General features: G+C 40.9%; 1 protein-coding gene across 16 annotated transcripts in view; it reads right to left on the reverse strand.

Moving 5' to 3' along the window:
- LOC127507134 (NACHT, LRR and PYD domains-containing protein 3-like) overlaps positions 1-17,663 on the reverse strand; it is a 53,972-nt gene that overhangs the window by 11,039 nt on the left and 25,270 nt on the right. For all 16 annotated transcript variants that reach the window (XM_051884059.1, XM_051884057.1, XM_051884061.1 and 13 more), the window contains 4 exons: positions 9,179-9,352; positions 8,900-9,073; positions 2,902-3,075; positions 2,772-2,818 (listed from right to left, as the gene is read on the reverse strand). In XM_051884059.1, coding sequence (XP_051740019.1) covers positions 2,772-2,818; positions 2,902-3,075; positions 8,900-9,073; positions 9,179-9,352 — 569 coding nt within the window. The remainder of the gene's footprint in view (positions 1-2,771; positions 2,819-2,901; positions 3,076-8,899; positions 9,074-9,178; positions 9,353-17,663) is intronic.

Here is a 17,663-nt window from a genome sequence, read left to right on the forward strand (position 1 = left end):
CATGGTAAAAAATGTTTGGTCTGAATCGAATAAACCCCCTAGAAGTAGTAGTTTAAAATTCTGTTCTGAGCCTGTTTATTCAAAAAAATCCTCATTCAAACCAAAATATCTGACTTCCTGTTGGTCGGAGCTAATGACTGTAAATTAGAAAGTTGTCCGGCCTAATGAGACCAATATGTGTACAGAGTTTGGTGACTGTAGGTTAAACTAACCCCCCCACTTTTGTCAAAAGGTGGCGCTATAGAGGCCCAGCTCCCCGCCCGTTTCTACGGTTTTGCCTGTCTACTGGTTTACATCTCTGATGTGTGTATTGAGTTTCATGCAATTTGAAGCATGTTAAGAGTCTCAAAAGCTTCCAAATTGCCATGGTAACGGTGTTTGAGATATCATAATTCTTTTCAAAGGTCTACATCTGCCATGTTTTGACATTATTCTGATAAAATTTGAAGCAAATCGGATAAAAATAAGAGGGTGATCTCAAAGCAAGTTGAAAGTGACACACTTCCTGCTGCCAGTTGGTGGCGCTATAACTTTGACTCACAATAGTCACATCCATGTGATCAGCCTTGTACAACGAACACACAGCTGACGTTTGATCAAAATCAATCAATGTATGCAGATATTATAATACATTTCCTGTTTAGCTTTTCTCGCCATAAATTTGTTGCCTCGCCACGGCCAAACTGTTCGAGAAAAAATCCGCTGGCAATTTTTCATCATCAATGTCTTGACTTCATGCTGACAGTTTGGTGGTGATCGGATTAATCGCCTAGGAGGAGTATATCAAATTCCAGAGCATGCATTTTTTCAAACAACCCATAATAACTGACTTCCTGTTGAGCTGGCGTATAACTTAGAGCACGAAAGTTGTTCAGCCCGATGAGGTCTTTATGTGTACTGAGTTTCATACTAATACATGCAAGCGTGTATGATATATGGCCAAGTTTTTGGATCCCATTCAAGGGGGCGCTGTCGAGATTTAAAATGGTTAAACATAAAAGGTCTATGTCAAACCACATTTACTGAAGCATCTGGTGCCTATGTGATCAAAAACCACAACAGCCACATCCATGAGATCATTTAAAATTTCATGTCATAGGTCACTTTGAAATGAGTGCAAAGTTATCTTTTGCAGGTCAAAATTTTCTAAGTCCAAGTCTAGAGATAATCTAAGTCCAGTATTTGTCTTAAGTTTTTGATATATATTTTTCTAAACCATTAATAGTGTCACCGACCATCCGAGTTTGGTGACTGTAGGTAAAAATACCCCCCCACTTTTGTCAAAAGGTGGCGCTACTCACACCTCACATTTTGAAAGAAGTGGATGAATTCACGTGTTGTAAATCCGACAGATCTATTCTCCTGACCGCGGCGTAAACAAACACGGCGGCGCTCGTCGCGCATATAGCTCAACTACTAACATGATCATTATAAAGGTACTTACACAACAAAACACATTCACTTACACATGTGACTTAAAATAAATATATAATAGCAATAACACATTGATAATTGATTCAAGTAAAGTATCAAAAGCAATTAATCGTATGGTTTTATTGAACAAAGCTGTCAAAATACATAATGTATTGAATTGTACAACTAATGTTCTTTATGTATTATAACAAATGCCTGCAGAGGGCGCCAGTGGCCTGACGATTGTTTTTACATTTTACAACGCGATCTAATCCTTGTTTAATATTGGCTTGCAACATTTATTTCAAATGTCTAATTAATCTTTAATATTTGGTCATTTCTTCACGACAGAAATGCTACAACCACTGTAATTTCTAGAACAGGAACATGTGGACTTAAACGAGGGCTTAAACTTTTATTTTGAAATCGCGACGAGCAGTTAGCACATTTCACCAAGTAGAAACATGTTGTATAATGTATTCTCCTGCTTTTGCTAAGGTTTATAGATGACTTACCTTACAAATCTGATTAAATGTCACATTGCATTTCCAGATGAACGTTAAAAGCAATCCAAACTCACGGCATATGCAGAGATGGAGTCTGAGACGCGCCACTCATGTAAATGATAACAGTTCACGTGAAGCTGCATTTACTGTGAACAAGCCGCTCTGAGACGCACATAGATAACCTACATGCATGTAAATAATTACAGCGCATATATATTAAACCTGCAGCACATACATTTATTTAATTAATTTACAGCCTTTGTAAATTCACAATAGCATTATGATTTATTATGATTTTTAAACGGGTTTAATATTGTGCAGTCTTAGAAAACGGTCTAATAATGCATTTCATGGATTCTCGTCTGTGGAAAGTGCCACTTCCAGTATTTTACCGGTTACTCGACATGAGCAAATTAAAAGCAAGGATTTTTTAATAATGAGTATTCGAATTTAATCAAGAAATCGTTACAGCTCTACCTTCAACCATTCTCTCATTCTTAAAAGTCAACTCCTTGTCTTTCCTTACACTCTCAGTATTAATCACAACTTGATCTTCATGTGGATTCACTTGCACTTATAATGACACATTAAGAGTCCGCGAGTTTAAAACATAAATACTTGTTGCCTAAATGACAGCATGTTTCAAATACTTGTCGATAATTGTTCATCTAGTTGTTCATCCTTGAGAAAAACCACCACCGCTTTGTTCATTCAGGACGCAGAAACAATATTCTCATGTCCCACACGTTCAGCCACCTCCAACAGCACATCTTCCACAGACTCTCCAGCATTCATGACACACCTGATGCCATGACGGAGTGACAGTGTGTGTGTGAGTGTGTGTAGACCTACACTTTCGTAATCCGGCTGTCATCATGACCTCTCCTCCATGATCCACACTATAAACACACAAATACACATTAACGTAGATCTGCATCATTCACACACATGTTCAGTTTGTCATTATTAGTGATTGACATACTTGAGTATCTGCAGTTTATAGTTTGGATCCTCCAGTTTGTGGTTGAGCAGCTGCACTCCTGATTGTCCTGGGTGATTGTAGCTCAGATCCAGCTCTCTCAGGTGTGAGGGGTTTGAACTCAGAGCTGAAGACACATAACCACAGCCTTCCTCTGTCACCATACAGCCAGACAACCTACAGACACACAACAGTCAGATCATCTACAGACACACACAGTCGGATCATCTACAGACACACACCAGTCGGATCATCTACAGACACACACCAGTCAGATCATCTACAGACACACAACAGTCAGATCATCTACAAACACACACAGTCAGATCATCTACAGACACACACCAGTCAGATCATCTACAGACACACACCAGTCAGATCATCTACAGACACACACAGTCAGATCATCTACAGACACACACCCGTCAGATCATAGAACACAGCGCCAGTTACATTTTTTCCATTAGTAGAATAGGGAAGGTGTAGGAAATGCGGTTTTGGCGGAAGCACTTTAAAAGCGAACATTTGTTTATATAAAGCATATTTCGAAAATGTCCGATCGTTTCTCTAGATAAGACCCTTATTCATTGTCTGGTATTGTTTAAAGCCCTTTGAAGCTGCACTGAAGCTGCAATTTTGACCAACTGTCTGGAGGCCACTGAAGTCCACTATAAGGAGAATAATCCTGGAATGTTTTCATCAAAAACCTTAATTTCTTTTCGACTGAAGAAAGAAAGACATGAACATGTTGGATGACGTGGGGGTGAGTAAATTATCAGGAAAAGTTTATTTGAAAGTGGACTAATCCTTAATAAATAAATAAACTACAACTATTCTTCATGGGGTAAGCAGTGTTCCAGTGAGAAAGGCTACTGATTCTTCTAATCACATCCAAGATCCCAGTTTTGATCAAGTCAAGTCCAGTTATCTTTATTTATATAACGCTTTTCACAATACACATTTTTTCAAAGCAGCTTTGCAGTGATAATAGGAAAATTAATGGACAGATATTGTTTTGGCTTTACAGCAGCTCTACGAAAAATTTATTACCGAGCTAAAGTAGGTTTTTGATTGAAACACTTCTGCTGAAGGAAAGGAGTTCCAGAAATATCCATGTCCATTTTTTGTAGATGCCAAGAATTTAGACTGCTTGATATGAAGAGTATGAGGAGACTGATCAAAGATAACCATTGCTCTTGGAGATGTGGCAGGGATCATCGGGCTTCTCATGTGACCTAAAGAAAGGATGTCCAAAATGTAAAGGTAAACATCTAGGAATTCTACATGAGGTCAATCAGAAGAAGCCAGATTCTGGTGTTTTCTTACTTAGCTGTCCAAGCTGTTCCCCTAAAGTTCTACTGAAAGTCCTACTGAAACATAATGGTAGATGTATGGAGACCTATGCAATCTTGGATGATGGTTCTGAAAGGACAATGCTTTTACCTTTGGCAGCACCTAGGATTGAAGGGCACAGCTAAATCACTGGTGCTTAGAACTATTCGTCAAAAAACAGAGGTCCTAAGAGGAGACAGTGTGAACTTTACCATTTCTGCAGCAAGCTCCCAGCGGAAATACCAGGTCAAAGTGATTTGGTCTTCCTGAACAATCCTATCCCATTCTTAGCCTTCTGAAATGATTCAGTCATCTAAAGGGTATCCCATTGAAAACCTTTATTAAATTCCAGCCTATGCTTTTGGCTCCAATAGAGAAGGCTTGTCTTAGCCCTTAATGGAGGACCAGCTGCAGTTCATACCAGACTGGGATGGGCTTTTCAAGGTCCAGTGCCATCAGCTCAGTCAGCAGAGACAGAAACCCAATGTCTTCTGGCGCTCCAGTCTCAAAGCAGCTCCACCAGGATGTAGATCGCTTATGGAAAGTGGATGTGCTTCCATACAGAAGTGAAAAGGCCATTATACGGTCTAAACAAGACCAATATGCCCTTGATCAGCTGACAACAAGAGAAAGTGTGAATGGTGTTTCTAGATATGTTACTCCTCTACTACCTTCTAAGAATGCGCCCTTGTTTAATGCTCCTAAGGAGGCGTTATATCATCCCTCTGATGAATGGAAAGCCAACTGACTCAATCTTGAGCAGGCCATTATATATGAAGAGAAGAACCAGAAACTACTTGAAGCTGGTTATGTGAGGAAGTTGTGCCCTAAAGATGTCTCTCAAAGCCGTGAGTCCTGGTTTGTACCTCACTATCTAGTAGGGGTATAACGGTACACAATTACGGTTCGGTACGTACCTCGGTTTTGAAATCATGGTTTGCTTTTTCTTTTTTTATTAAACAATATTTTACTGAATAAACTGTGTCTCTGTCTTTAAATGTTTTCAATTATAATAAAAATGCTAATGCTGTAAACTATTAGGGAGCCCTTACTTACACATTACTATAATAAAGGTTGCAATTAACAACAGAGCCCAAATTATTAAATTCAGTTGCTATTTGTTTTTAGATATAATCATCAACACTCAAATAATAATAAAAATGTATGTAGGCCAATTGTAAACATGTAAATTACACATAAGGCAGTTTTGCATTAACTTCTCTTTCTCCAATTCTTTTGAGATATAATATACACAGTGGCTGTTATAACTTGTTTTCTTCAGTGATTTATTTAGGCCTTACATTAACTAACAGGTAAAGTATAATATAATTAATATATAGGCTGATATAGTGCATATATTTAGCAATACAAGCTGTTGACATTGAATGGCTTTTCTGAGGTAAATATAATACTACGTGACATATTGTTTACAAGCAGTTGAAACACTGAGCAATTACACGAGATACACGTTTCAGTAAGTTGCACTGTATCTTTCAACATACCTTCATGTTCATTCATGTTCATTCTGTAGTAATGAAGAGAAAGGGATGGTCGTGTTCACTCCCAATCCGCGCTGCCGTTTGAATTGAGGCGCCTGTACAGTGATCTGTCATGCCACTTCAAAAAGCGTCAAAGCAGCATTTATTGTTTGAATTTCATGATAAAAATGGACAGAATTTGAAAGACGGCACTTTGTTTCTAATCGAAAGTAACAAAACAGAGCTTATTGCGATTACTGGTGGTAAAAGTGGTTAGGCTCAAAAGCATTACTGCGCGCACCCCCTTCTGGATTGTAGTGTGGATCGCCTGTGACTGACTGTATTCATCGTGGAACTTCATGAACCGAACCGTGACATCCATACCGTGACGGTTTGGGACGAACACATGTACCGTTACACCCCTACTATCTAGTCGAACACAATGGAAAGTATTGATTAGTATTCAATTGTTCCTATACCTTTCAAGAAGGTATAGGTCTTCTTTCATTTTAGGCAATATCCTGTGGATATTAGTGGTGATATCAAATCCATTTTTCACCAAGACGTAACCAACTGTGTTTATGTAAGGACGTCCCCCCCATCTGAGTGCTGTCCCCCCCAAAAAATATAATTAAAAACCACTCTAAGTATTGTAAATAAATGATATATACTTAAAATAATTGTGTAAGTAGTAAAGCAATACAAACGCAAACGGGCGTTTTAAGTTTAGAAACATTTTGAGTCACCCCTCCCTTGCCTCACAATGGTTTGGTCCACCGTGCACGTCAAACTCGTGTGTGTACACGAGTCTGGCGGTGCCGGCGAGAGAGAACAGTTCTACAGACAATAGTTGAGGAGTTCCAGTAAGCAGGCTGTCAAGGCTATTTTATTCAAAAACATCGGATGAAGTGATTATTTTCTCTTTAATACAGATGATGCTGAGTAATTAGTCATAACAAAATTAGCGATTATAATGTTACCTAACTTGTTAGCTTGTTTACGATTATAGCTTGTTGGATAGTAAGTCACCCACACCAACAACAACTAACATTGTGATAAGCATATGTGTGAACTGTAATAAGGCTAATAGATTTACTGTTGTGTGTTGGGTTTAGCTCAATGTGTATTTATTGTATTTTGGTGACTTGGTTGTAAACAACTTAAAAAATATTCAAATAAATAAATGATTTTGAAGAAGTATATTTTGGTCAATTTAGTCAGTTTTTTCATTGAACCAAAGCATTCATTCATTGAACCAGAACATTAAACATAATGGCAGAGTCTCCATGCTACACTAATAATAGTAGTAAAGTTTTCTTCTGTGTAACATATCCTTTATAAGTAAAATTTTGGCTGTATTATTTGCATCCCTTTCAAAAATTGCTCTTGAGATATTTTATGTTTATTGTCCCCTTCTACTGTCAGATGGGGACGAAGACACCAGAACTGCAACGTCTGTTATCATCTGTGAAAACAAACAAGCCATGGAGTTCATTACAAAACATTACAGCCCTGCCTATAGGGCTCCTTATACCCTTTACCACCCAAGCTAAAGTCCTGCTGCAACAATTGTGGATTAAAGAGAGACAATGGGATGATCCAGTACCACCTGAAGGTATTAAGAAAGCATGGGCAGCATGGGAGAGTGAACTTCCTGCCATCACTTCTATTGAACTGTCGAGATCATATGGTCCTGTTGAACTTGATGGTAATTCCATTAGGAGAGAGTTGCATGTATTTTGTATTGCCTCTGAACAAGCTTATGGGTCAGTAGCCTAACTGAGGATTGTAAACCATGAGAGTGAAGTTCTGGTTTCCTTTGTGATGGCCCAATCAAGAATTGCCCCTCGTAAATCAAATTCCATACCTCATCTTGAATTGTGTGCTGCCCTCACCAGGGTTCAGTTAGCAAATTTGTTGCAGAGGGAACCTGCTTATTTAGCAAACAAAGCTGTGGTCTGATTCAATGACTGTCCTCAACTGGATTCGTTCTGATACCTGTCGCTACAGTATCGTATTGTTGCTAATCGCATTACTGAAATCCTAGAGCAGGGGTCTCCAAACTCAGTCCTGGAGGAGTCCTGCAGAGTTTGGGGTTGGAGCTAAACTCTGCAGGACAGTGGTCCTCCAGGAACGAGTTTGGAGACCCCTGTCCTAGAGCACTCTACTCCTGAACAATGGCGCTATGTTGACACGAACAGCAATATAGCTGATGACATCACCAGAGGCAAGAGCCTTACTGATCTAGCCAAGCTTAACCTTTGGAGTCAAGGCCCTTCTTTCCTTTATTCTGACCAAGATCAGTGGCCAAGATTCCCTGACAGGATTGAGGACTCAGTTGATGCTGCAGAGCTAAGAAAGCCTTTGTTCTGTGGCCTCACTAATGCTGAAGAGAACCCTTTGACTTTAAATGTTCAGCAATATGAATCATGTAATGAGCTCATTCTTCTCTTGACAAGACTTGAACTTCTCCTGTTGCAACAGGCCCAAAGAAAGGATTTTGAAAGGAGTGGGAGTGTTTTTTTTTTTTTACACATCAAATAGTTTATTTTTTTTGTTTTGTTTTGTTCTTTTTCCATCTAGTAGTCAACTGTAGAACATTTTATCTGAGTTTGATCTCCTCAAGACTGAGAAGAGATGGGGACTCAAATGTCAAACCACTAGGTGTGTTCATTTAGAACTGCTGACTAGTGTTGATGCTGACAGTTTCTTGATGGCACTACATCACTTTGTAGCTCGTCGAGGACAACCTTATGAAGTGATCAGCGATCAAGGAACTAATTTTCATGGGGGTGAAAGTGAGCTGAAAAGTGCCTTTGACCAGCTAAGTCCAGCCTTGCAGGAAAAGTTGTGGAATCATCACATCAAATTCACCTACAATCCCCCATATGCTCCACATTTTGGAGGAACGTGGGAAAGGGAAATCCGATCTATCAAGGCTACACTTTGAGCTACTTTAGGAAGTCACGATGTAAAGAAAGAGGTCCTAACAACTGTATTGGTCAAAGTTGAAGAAATATTGAATTCTAAACCTTTAGGATATGTCTCTTCTAGTGCGCATGATTTGGATCCTGCTACTCCTAAATTGCTCAATTTGCCCAATTTGCTGACACACACACAGATCATCTACAGACACGCATGAACATTGTGACCGTCTGACTGTACTTTATCCATTATATGTACTTAAATACCTCAGGATCTGCAGCTGACAGTTTGGACTCTTCAGTCCATCAGAAATGAAGCTGACACCAGAGTCCTGTAGGTCATTGTGACTCAGATCCAGCTCTCTCAGGACAGAGTTTGAGGATTGTAGAGCTGATGACACAATTTCACAATGCTGATCTGAGAGATTACAGCCAGCAAGTCTGAAAGAGAGCAGAAAACACACATCAACAGTCAGATCATCTACAGACACACATGAACATTGTGATTGTCTGACTGTACTTTATCCATTATATGTTCTTAAATACCTCAGTGTCTGCAGCTGACAGTTTGGACTTTTCAGCCCATCAGAAATAAAGCTGACACCAGAGTCCTGTAGGTCATTGTTACTCAGATCCAGCTCTCTCAGGACAGAGTTTGAGGATTGTAGAGCTGAAGACACAATTTCACAATGCTGATCTGAGAGAAAACAGCCAGAAAATCTGGAAGAGATGAAATATTAAAATAAATGAATAAAACAATAAAGACATGTACAGTGGGTTTCCAGTTTTCTGCCCTCAGGAACGTAGGATGACATGATCTGAACACTGAATCTCAATACAATGAACTCCAGAGAGTGCGATAATCTGATCACTTTATCATTCAGATTAATATCTGAAATCAGATGAGCTCCTGACTGTTTCTTCAGCTAATGAATATTTAAAATTTTGCAAAATGTAGTTCAGTTTTCTAAGGGTATAAAATATAAAAGTTTTTAAAGTTTTTAAAGTTTTTTTTTTTTACTGGATTAAACCCTTATTGCTAAATTGTTAATTTAATGAATGATTTTAGTTTCCCACTATTTGGTGTATCAGTTGCATTAGTTTGAGTCAATGGTGTTCACAGGCACAGTAACTTGCTTTGCTTTATTTTGTTTTATTAACTTTATTTAAGCTTTACAGTGATGAAGAGACAGAGATTAATACACTGAGTCATGTATGTGGAAATCAAACAACACTGTTCTGTGATTCATCAATAAAATATCTTAGAAACTGAAAAGTTCTATCATATATTTCTTAGTAACTAAAACACACAGCTTCACTCTTAGTAGAGAGATGCTGCCAGATAGAATTAAAATCACTCTCTCACTAAGGTGTTCATATTAATGTAATCTTTACTGAGCTACTTTATCTGTATCTGATTTAAGACGAGCAGAAATCTGTGAGAAATATAAGGACCCAAAGACAAAAGAACTGATAAAAATAAGCTGTTATGTTGCATCTGGCTGTCTTCATATAGTTTTAACGAGGGATTGTAAGGGGCGGGTAGAGACGGACTAAATACTCTCCAGACTAACAACATACTGTACTGCAGTAGATGTAAGGATTAAACTATCATATTAAACACAAGCTCTATTTGAATGCATTTTGTGCATTTATTATTGTACATTTCTAATATCTTATTTGTTCATTAATGACATCATCATCGACTAGTTGACGTCGATTTGACTTTAATCACATAAATGTCGACTTCAAAACAATCTGAAGTCGTTCAACCCCTAGTGCATGTTGGGAATGAAACTCTGTCAGCTGCTTAAAGCTGCTGTCCGTAACTTTTTTTGGTTAAAAATGATCCAAAATGAATTATTGAGCAAAGCCATAACCAATCACTGTTCAAAACTATCTCCTTACCTTAGCTTGATTCACAACGGTAAGCTTGTAATAATGTTTTATAATCTGATTGATACTGGCAGGAATTCATGGGAAATACGAGTTTGCTGACGTTTGTCTTTGCATCATTTCGTCACGTCAGTAAACAGAAAGGAGTCCTGGCTAGTAGGCTATATGGTGTGTGCAGTGGATACTCCTGTAGCGCATCATTTGTAGCCTCTTCTTACAGCAGCTGGAATGGATTTAAACTTGGGATGGAGGCTTGTAATCCAGAAAGTTCAAAACGACAATCATCACTGACAACTGTGGTCTAAAGTAAAAAACTTCAGACTGCGGAGAGCCAGTAAAAAAGAGAAAGCGACCGGGCTCGTGCAAAAAAATTATAAATGTCGGCAGGGCTTTTGAAAGGTGGCGTGACCAAAGGGAGATGGCTATTTTTCTGCTGGACAGGTTAAGACATTTTAATTGTTCACTGGGTAATAAGGTTACAGTAGCACACGTTCTCGCTTAATCCATAGTTATGAATAACGATAATACTAACTACATACACAGTCACGCAAAGTTGATGTTTTAACATTAACAATTCGAGAACAAAGTAAAATGATTTGCACCATTGGCAGCGCGATTTATTGTAAAACTTTTTTTCAGTTTGTCAGAACAAAAGTGGATGACATGTTACTTAATTCTTCAGATTACATTTTCTGGAGAAACTTCTTATTTTTGGACATACATGCCAGCCGTGCCGAAGCACAACCCACGTAAAGATAATAATTCCGCAAATCACTGCAATTGCAGGTTTCAAACAGAGATGGCGACAAAGAGGCAAAACTTACGGACTGTAGCTTTAAGCTCTTTTAAGTGCTTGTTTAAAAGTCCCAAAATTATATTAGCATTTACTATTTATATCACTATCAATCGTCATCTATGAACTTACAGCTCTGTGAAAATGAATTTATGTCTGTGAGTGATTGCATTAATATTTAAATTATAGTTCCCTTTCAGTCGGTCATGTTCGACGTACATCAGTAGTGACTGACGAATTGGGATATCGCCAGAGAGCCCTATCAGCTTCGAGTGAACTAAAATAAGCCAATAGAATTGGCGTGCAATATTTGCATAATGCCCCCCCCCCCCCCCCCCTTACAGCGACTCTGCGAGCTTTCCCAGAGTGAGCTTCTTGAGCTATTTATACAGCTCTCAACTGCTGTTTTCACAGCATTACTTGCCCTGTTTGGTTTGCGATTTGAGCCGGTTCCTCTGTGTGTGTGACTCAGGGAGTGGTGTACCTGCAGTCACATCGCAGCTGTTCCCTGTGTGCTTCAGCACAAAGAACAAGAGCTTCTAAAAGAGCTTCACAGATGGACACTGCGTCTTTTTCAAGACATCATTCTGTCTGTGCGTTTCTGGAGGCGGTCGTTTCCTATCCTCACTGACGGCCACAATCACTTTCTCTCATGTCTGCTTAGTGTGCTGAGACTGTGTTTGTGGGTGGTTCATGTTCTCTCATGAGAGCATGCCCATGTCGGTGCGTTGTTCATCTTGCCTATCTCGTAAGGGCTTGAGCGCTCAGAGCAGTGTGCAGTCGAGCTGCCGGCTGACAGCACGGGTTGCCATGGCAACCCAGCGCGTTGTTCTGCACTCTAGATGCGGGGTCGAGACTCCAGTGCCTCAAATGAGGTGGAGTCCCCTCACCTATTCCCCGATCTAGTTTCTTTTTCTGAATCAGAAAAGTGCTACGTTGGTGAATAAGCCAGGGTGACCAGAGGATCACAGTGGGGCAATACTCGCCGAGCCAATCTCCGCCTCCCATGTGCCGTCTCCCATACACACTGTCACCTTGCATAGTCCAACCCCACTTCGGGCCGCTATACCATCCGAGCCGGGTCCCAGCACTCTGCCTCGCTGCCCCATTTCGGGTACGTCTGTGGTGCCTTTGGTCCCGCTGGCTCGGAGTCTGGGAGCGTGGCTAGCGCTTCCCAGCCCGTACCGCTGGCTCATTCGCACCATCAGACTCGGCTATGCGATTCAGTTCACCCGGCGTCCCCCAGTGTTCAGGTGTGTCCATTACACTTGCGTGTCCCTGGACAATGCACCTGTTCTCCGGGTGGAGATTGCTGTCCTCCTGGCGAAGGATGTGATCGAGCCGGTCCCTCCAGCCAATATGGAGTCAGGGGTTTACAGCTCCTACTTCATTGTACCCAAGAAGAGCAGTGGGCTACGGCCAATCCTGGATCTGCGTGTCCTGAATCGGTCCTTTCACAAGCTGCCGTTCAAGATACTTACGCAGAAACGCATTTTGAATGCAACCGTCCCCAGGATTAGTTTGCAGCGATCGACCTGAAGGATGAGTACTTTCATGTCTCGGTTCTGCCTCGACACAGACCCTTTCTATGGTTTGCGTTCAAGGGTCGAGCATATCAGTACAAAGTCCTAACCTTCGGGCTGGCCCTGTCGCCCTGCTTCTTTACGAAGATTGTGAAGGCGGCCATTGTTCCGCTCAAGGAACAGGGCGTTTGCATCCTCAACTACCTTGTCGACTGGCTCATTCCCTCAAGGTGTATGTTTCCACCATTGCCGCACATCATGATGCAGTTGAAGGTAAGTTGTTGGGGAAGCACGACCTGATCGTCAGGTTCCTGAGGGGGGACGAGGAGACTGAATCCGCCCTTCCTCTATACCCTCTTAGGATCTCTCCCTGGTACTTACATCTCTCCGGGGTCATCCCTTCGAGCCTTTGCAGTCAGCTGAGTTAAAAGTACTGTCCCTTAAGACCATCCACCTGGTTGCATTGGCCTTGGTGAAGAGGGTAGGGGACCTGCACGCATTTTCGGTCGATGAATCGTGCCTGGAATTCGGGCCCGGTGACTCTCACATTATCCTGAGACCCCGGCCTGGATATGTGCCCAAGGTTCCTACCACTCCCTTCAGAGATCTGGTAGTGAACCTGCAATCGCTGCCTATGGAGGAGGCAGACCCAGCCCTGGCTTTACTCTGTCCTGTCCGCGCTCTGCGCCTGTACGTGTATAGAACGCGAAGCTTTAGGACCTCAGATCAGCTCTTTGTCTGTTACGGAGGCCAGCAGAAGGGAAAGGCTGTCTGGCCCACTGGATAGTGGACGCCATCGCCTTGGTTTATCAGTCCTAAAGCGTGCCTTGCCCGTTCGGGTTGAGAGCTCACTCCTCCAGAGGAGTTGCCTCTTCCTGGGTGCTGGCACACGGCGCCTCGCTGACAGATATCTGTAGAGCTGTGGGCTGGGCAACACCCAACACGTTCGCTAGATTCTATAGCCTTCGTATGGAACTGGTATCTTCCCGTGTACTCGCTTCCAGTAGCCAGTAACACGAAGAACCCGTTCTAGTGTCGGCTTGCAATGCCATTCCCACCCCCTGGGCCGGATACGTGCATCCATTACTCCAGTAGAGTTCCCCGCTTGGCAAACCCTGTCGAGTGCCTCCGCCTCCAGCTCGGACATTGCGGAGTGTCTGATGTCAGGCCAAACGTCCGTGACCGACGTTGATGTTTGGCTGGGTGCCATATGTCGTGACTCCTCCACGTGAGTGGTCCCATATGTGTATTGTCCACGGTCAACTCCCCACGGTGAGCCCGTGTCTTTCCCTTAGCAGAGCCAGCTCTGCTGTCACCTGTCAGATGAGTCTCCCCCTATCTCTAGGCTGGAGCCATCCCAGGGACTCCATATGCGTACTGCCCACGGCCAGTCCATATGTGTATCTCCACGTAAATTCCTCCCCTGCAGGGTAGGTTGTGGCCTACAGCAGTAGACTCTTTCAATGTAAGCTCGCCCCCTTCTCCGCCCCCCTGGTGCGCCAGGTGGCTAGAGCTTGCACTGCGCGCTGGAAGGGGTCAGTACTGACGTATGTCGAACGTGACCGACTGAAAGGGAACGTCTCGGTTACATATGTAACCCTCGTTCCCTGAAGGAGGGAACGAAGACATACGTCCCGTCGCCACAGTTCCTGTGCCTTCGCTGTAGTGCAGACTCAAGGTTGTCTCCTCAGCGAAAAACAGAGTGCGATTGCATCTGCCTCCCTATTTATACAACCTGGCGGGGGCAGTGCACATTATGCAAATATCGCACGCCAATTCCATTGGCTTGTTTTAGTTCACTCGAAGCTGATAGGGCTCTCTGGCGATATCCCAATTCGTCGGTCACTACTGACGTACGTCTCCGTTCCCTCCTTCAGGGAACGAGGGTTACATACGTAACCGAGACGTTTTCTCACAAGTGCATAGGAATTAATTGGGCAAAATACACATTATTACACACAATAAACTTGTTTAAAAACGTGTTTCAATGAGGCACTGATGAGATGTGTGTCAGATTCACTACTCACTGTAAAAGACTGAAAACAGCACTGTCAGCAGGGATTTCATAATAACCTATTCTAAAGGCGGCACAAGCTCAACTGCCGCTCTAGACAAAACACTGTTGTGCCGCCCCGACTTCACACTCACAATTAAACTCCATCTTTGAGATGCATGTGAAACAGTTTTTGTTCACTTACATTTTTCTGTGTGCATAAGATAACTTAAGTTAGATAACATAAGACAACATAAGTTAACTTAAAGGTTTTTTCCCATTGTTTTAATTTTAGTTTTAGTATAACATAATATCATGCATATTTATATTTTTATTTATTTAAAGCAACTAAACCAATGTATATTTGACATGTGAGGCTTAATGCTATAGAAAAGCAATAAAAGTTTGTCTTTAAAAGAGTGTTTTCAGCTTGTTTGTTTTGATATAACAATATGGCATGCAGTCGCTTCAAATAATGGCATAAAGCTATTCAAAACATCATTCAGGTGTAAATTGTGATCATTGTAATTAATAACCACAATTACAATTTCAAGGGAATAATCAACAAATTATGATTTCTTTCATAATCATGCAGCCCTACTAGACCACGACAAAAACATTAATAATTCTGATAAACTGCAATTCTAATGTAAAACATTTGCTTTTTTGTTTGTATAATTACTCCAGTGAACTAGCTGTTGTTGTGTTTGTATTAATTTTGATGAACACAATAAAGAGTTGGGACATGTGGGCTTTTCTTCTTTATTCCTAAAACTCAGTGAGATTTACATCACAGTTTAGAGCAGTGGTTCTAAAAGTGAAGGTCACGAGATGATTTCCAGAAATAAAAAAAATTAAAAAATAATAATAATAATAATAATAATAATAATAATAATAATAATTTAATATTAGAAATAGCATATTTTATCAATAATTGTAACAAAATACTAAAAATATTGGTTAAATTAAAATCAAAAACCATGCAAATAAAAAAAGTCATCAACCTTTCGATTTTCCTTCCCCTCGACCGTGACTCCTGAGGTGATTACGACAGATTAACCACATATTAGCAACAGCGTCAGTTGCAGCAGCACCATGTTAAACATTCAGATGTGACAAACATGTGCACGTAGGTCATTCTTTAGCCGTTAAGCTTTGGATATTATTTTTGTCGAAAGGTTGATGGCTTTTTTTATTTGCATGGTTTTTGTTTTTAAATGAACTAATATTTTTAGTATTTTGTTACAATTATTTATAAAATATGCTATTTCTAATCATTATTTTTTTTTTTTTGATTTCTAGAAATCATCTTGTGTATATAAATATAAAGTAATGAATTGAATAAAACATAAATGTAGTGCGTTTAAATGTGACCTCTATGAAATATAGTGTATACAAAGAGAATCGCAATGCTGACAAGCCATGTTCAGTAACAACTTTTGGATTTGAAATAAAAATAAGTGTTTGTGATAAACAGCCATGGATCAGTTTCGCACTGCACGTATGTGAAAGCTCAATAGCGCGTGCTGCATATGAACTGCAAAGGCATGTTCACCTAAATGCCAGGTAAGGTGCCATTTTCCTTGCTTTATCTGAGGCAAAAAAGCCATGTGCTGACTGTGAAACAGACACTTTAAATTATATGCATCTATGGGGAAAATTACTAGTTTTTCGCGTCAATAGGACGTTTATTTTAATGCGAACAGTGCGCTATCGTTTTAATTCAGCGTGGTGCAGCACAGCAAAAACAGACTGTGTGGAAATGATCGCTGCACTACTGCAGACTGGAACACACTGCCGGACCGCATCCGTGTGCAGTGTGAATGCTCTAATCCGTTAATATGGGCAAGGGAAAAAATACGCACCGCAAACAGAGTAGGCCTGTGTGTGAAACAGGTGTTAGTGCATGTGCGCCATTGCGAGCAACATTTGTATACTTTAACCACCTCAGAGGATACTGGGGGTCATAAGTCACTGCCATCGTTATTTTGGGGGTCGTGGGCCAAAAAGTTCGGGAACCCCTGGTTTGGAGTTCTCTAGAATGAGTGGCCAACTAGTGCTTATTCCTGGGTTTACCATCATTAAAGTTTCTTGTCACTGCAAAGAGTATTTGATGGAACCAAGCTGCCAAAACGACTCTTTTCTACTTCCTCCTGATCACTTCTGGAAGCAGAACAGCAGTGGTGAGCAATGAGGAGACGAGGAGAGAGACGCAATGACATCAGCCAATCAAAACAGACGTCATTTATCATAAACCGAGCGTTTCTGACAGACGGTCAGAATGAGGGTGGAGATATTCATGTTTTGAACATGTACAGGGTTTTTCCTACATTGAAACTTTTTTGTTCCACCAAAGCCTTATTTGATCAGTTATTGAGAGTTGTTTATTAGTGATGCAGATGAGTGCTGTGCTGACAGACAGAACAAGCAGAGAGCTCCTCCTTTGCGTGCACTCTCTCTAGGCTTGTTCGACTTGATGCAGCGCCGCACAGACCGATCGGCGGCTGACTTGAAGCAGTGCATGCCGGTAAGAAATTTTGTCTGACTTGTATGGAGTTCCGCCAGGTTCAATAATGTGACTTTGCTACATGTTCTCGTCTCACGTCTCACTTAACGTCTTTTTTTTTTTTTTTTTAATTCTGCTATTTATTCCATTCATTTTAAGGCGCAGACGTGACGTAGACGTCACGCAGACGTCACGTAAATCACGTGTGGCAGTGAAGTGTCGAGCCAGGCGTCAGTTTTTAGTACATCTTTCTTTTTCCCAGCTAACGTATACAATATGCAATAATCATGTGCATATTAAATATAAACATATTAATATAT

This window comes from Ctenopharyngodon idella, chromosome 24 (genome assembly GCF_019924925.1).
Source record: "Ctenopharyngodon idella isolate HZGC_01 chromosome 24, HZGC01, whole genome shotgun sequence".
Lineage (NCBI taxonomy): Eukaryota > Metazoa > Chordata > Actinopteri > Cypriniformes > Xenocyprididae > Ctenopharyngodon > Ctenopharyngodon idella.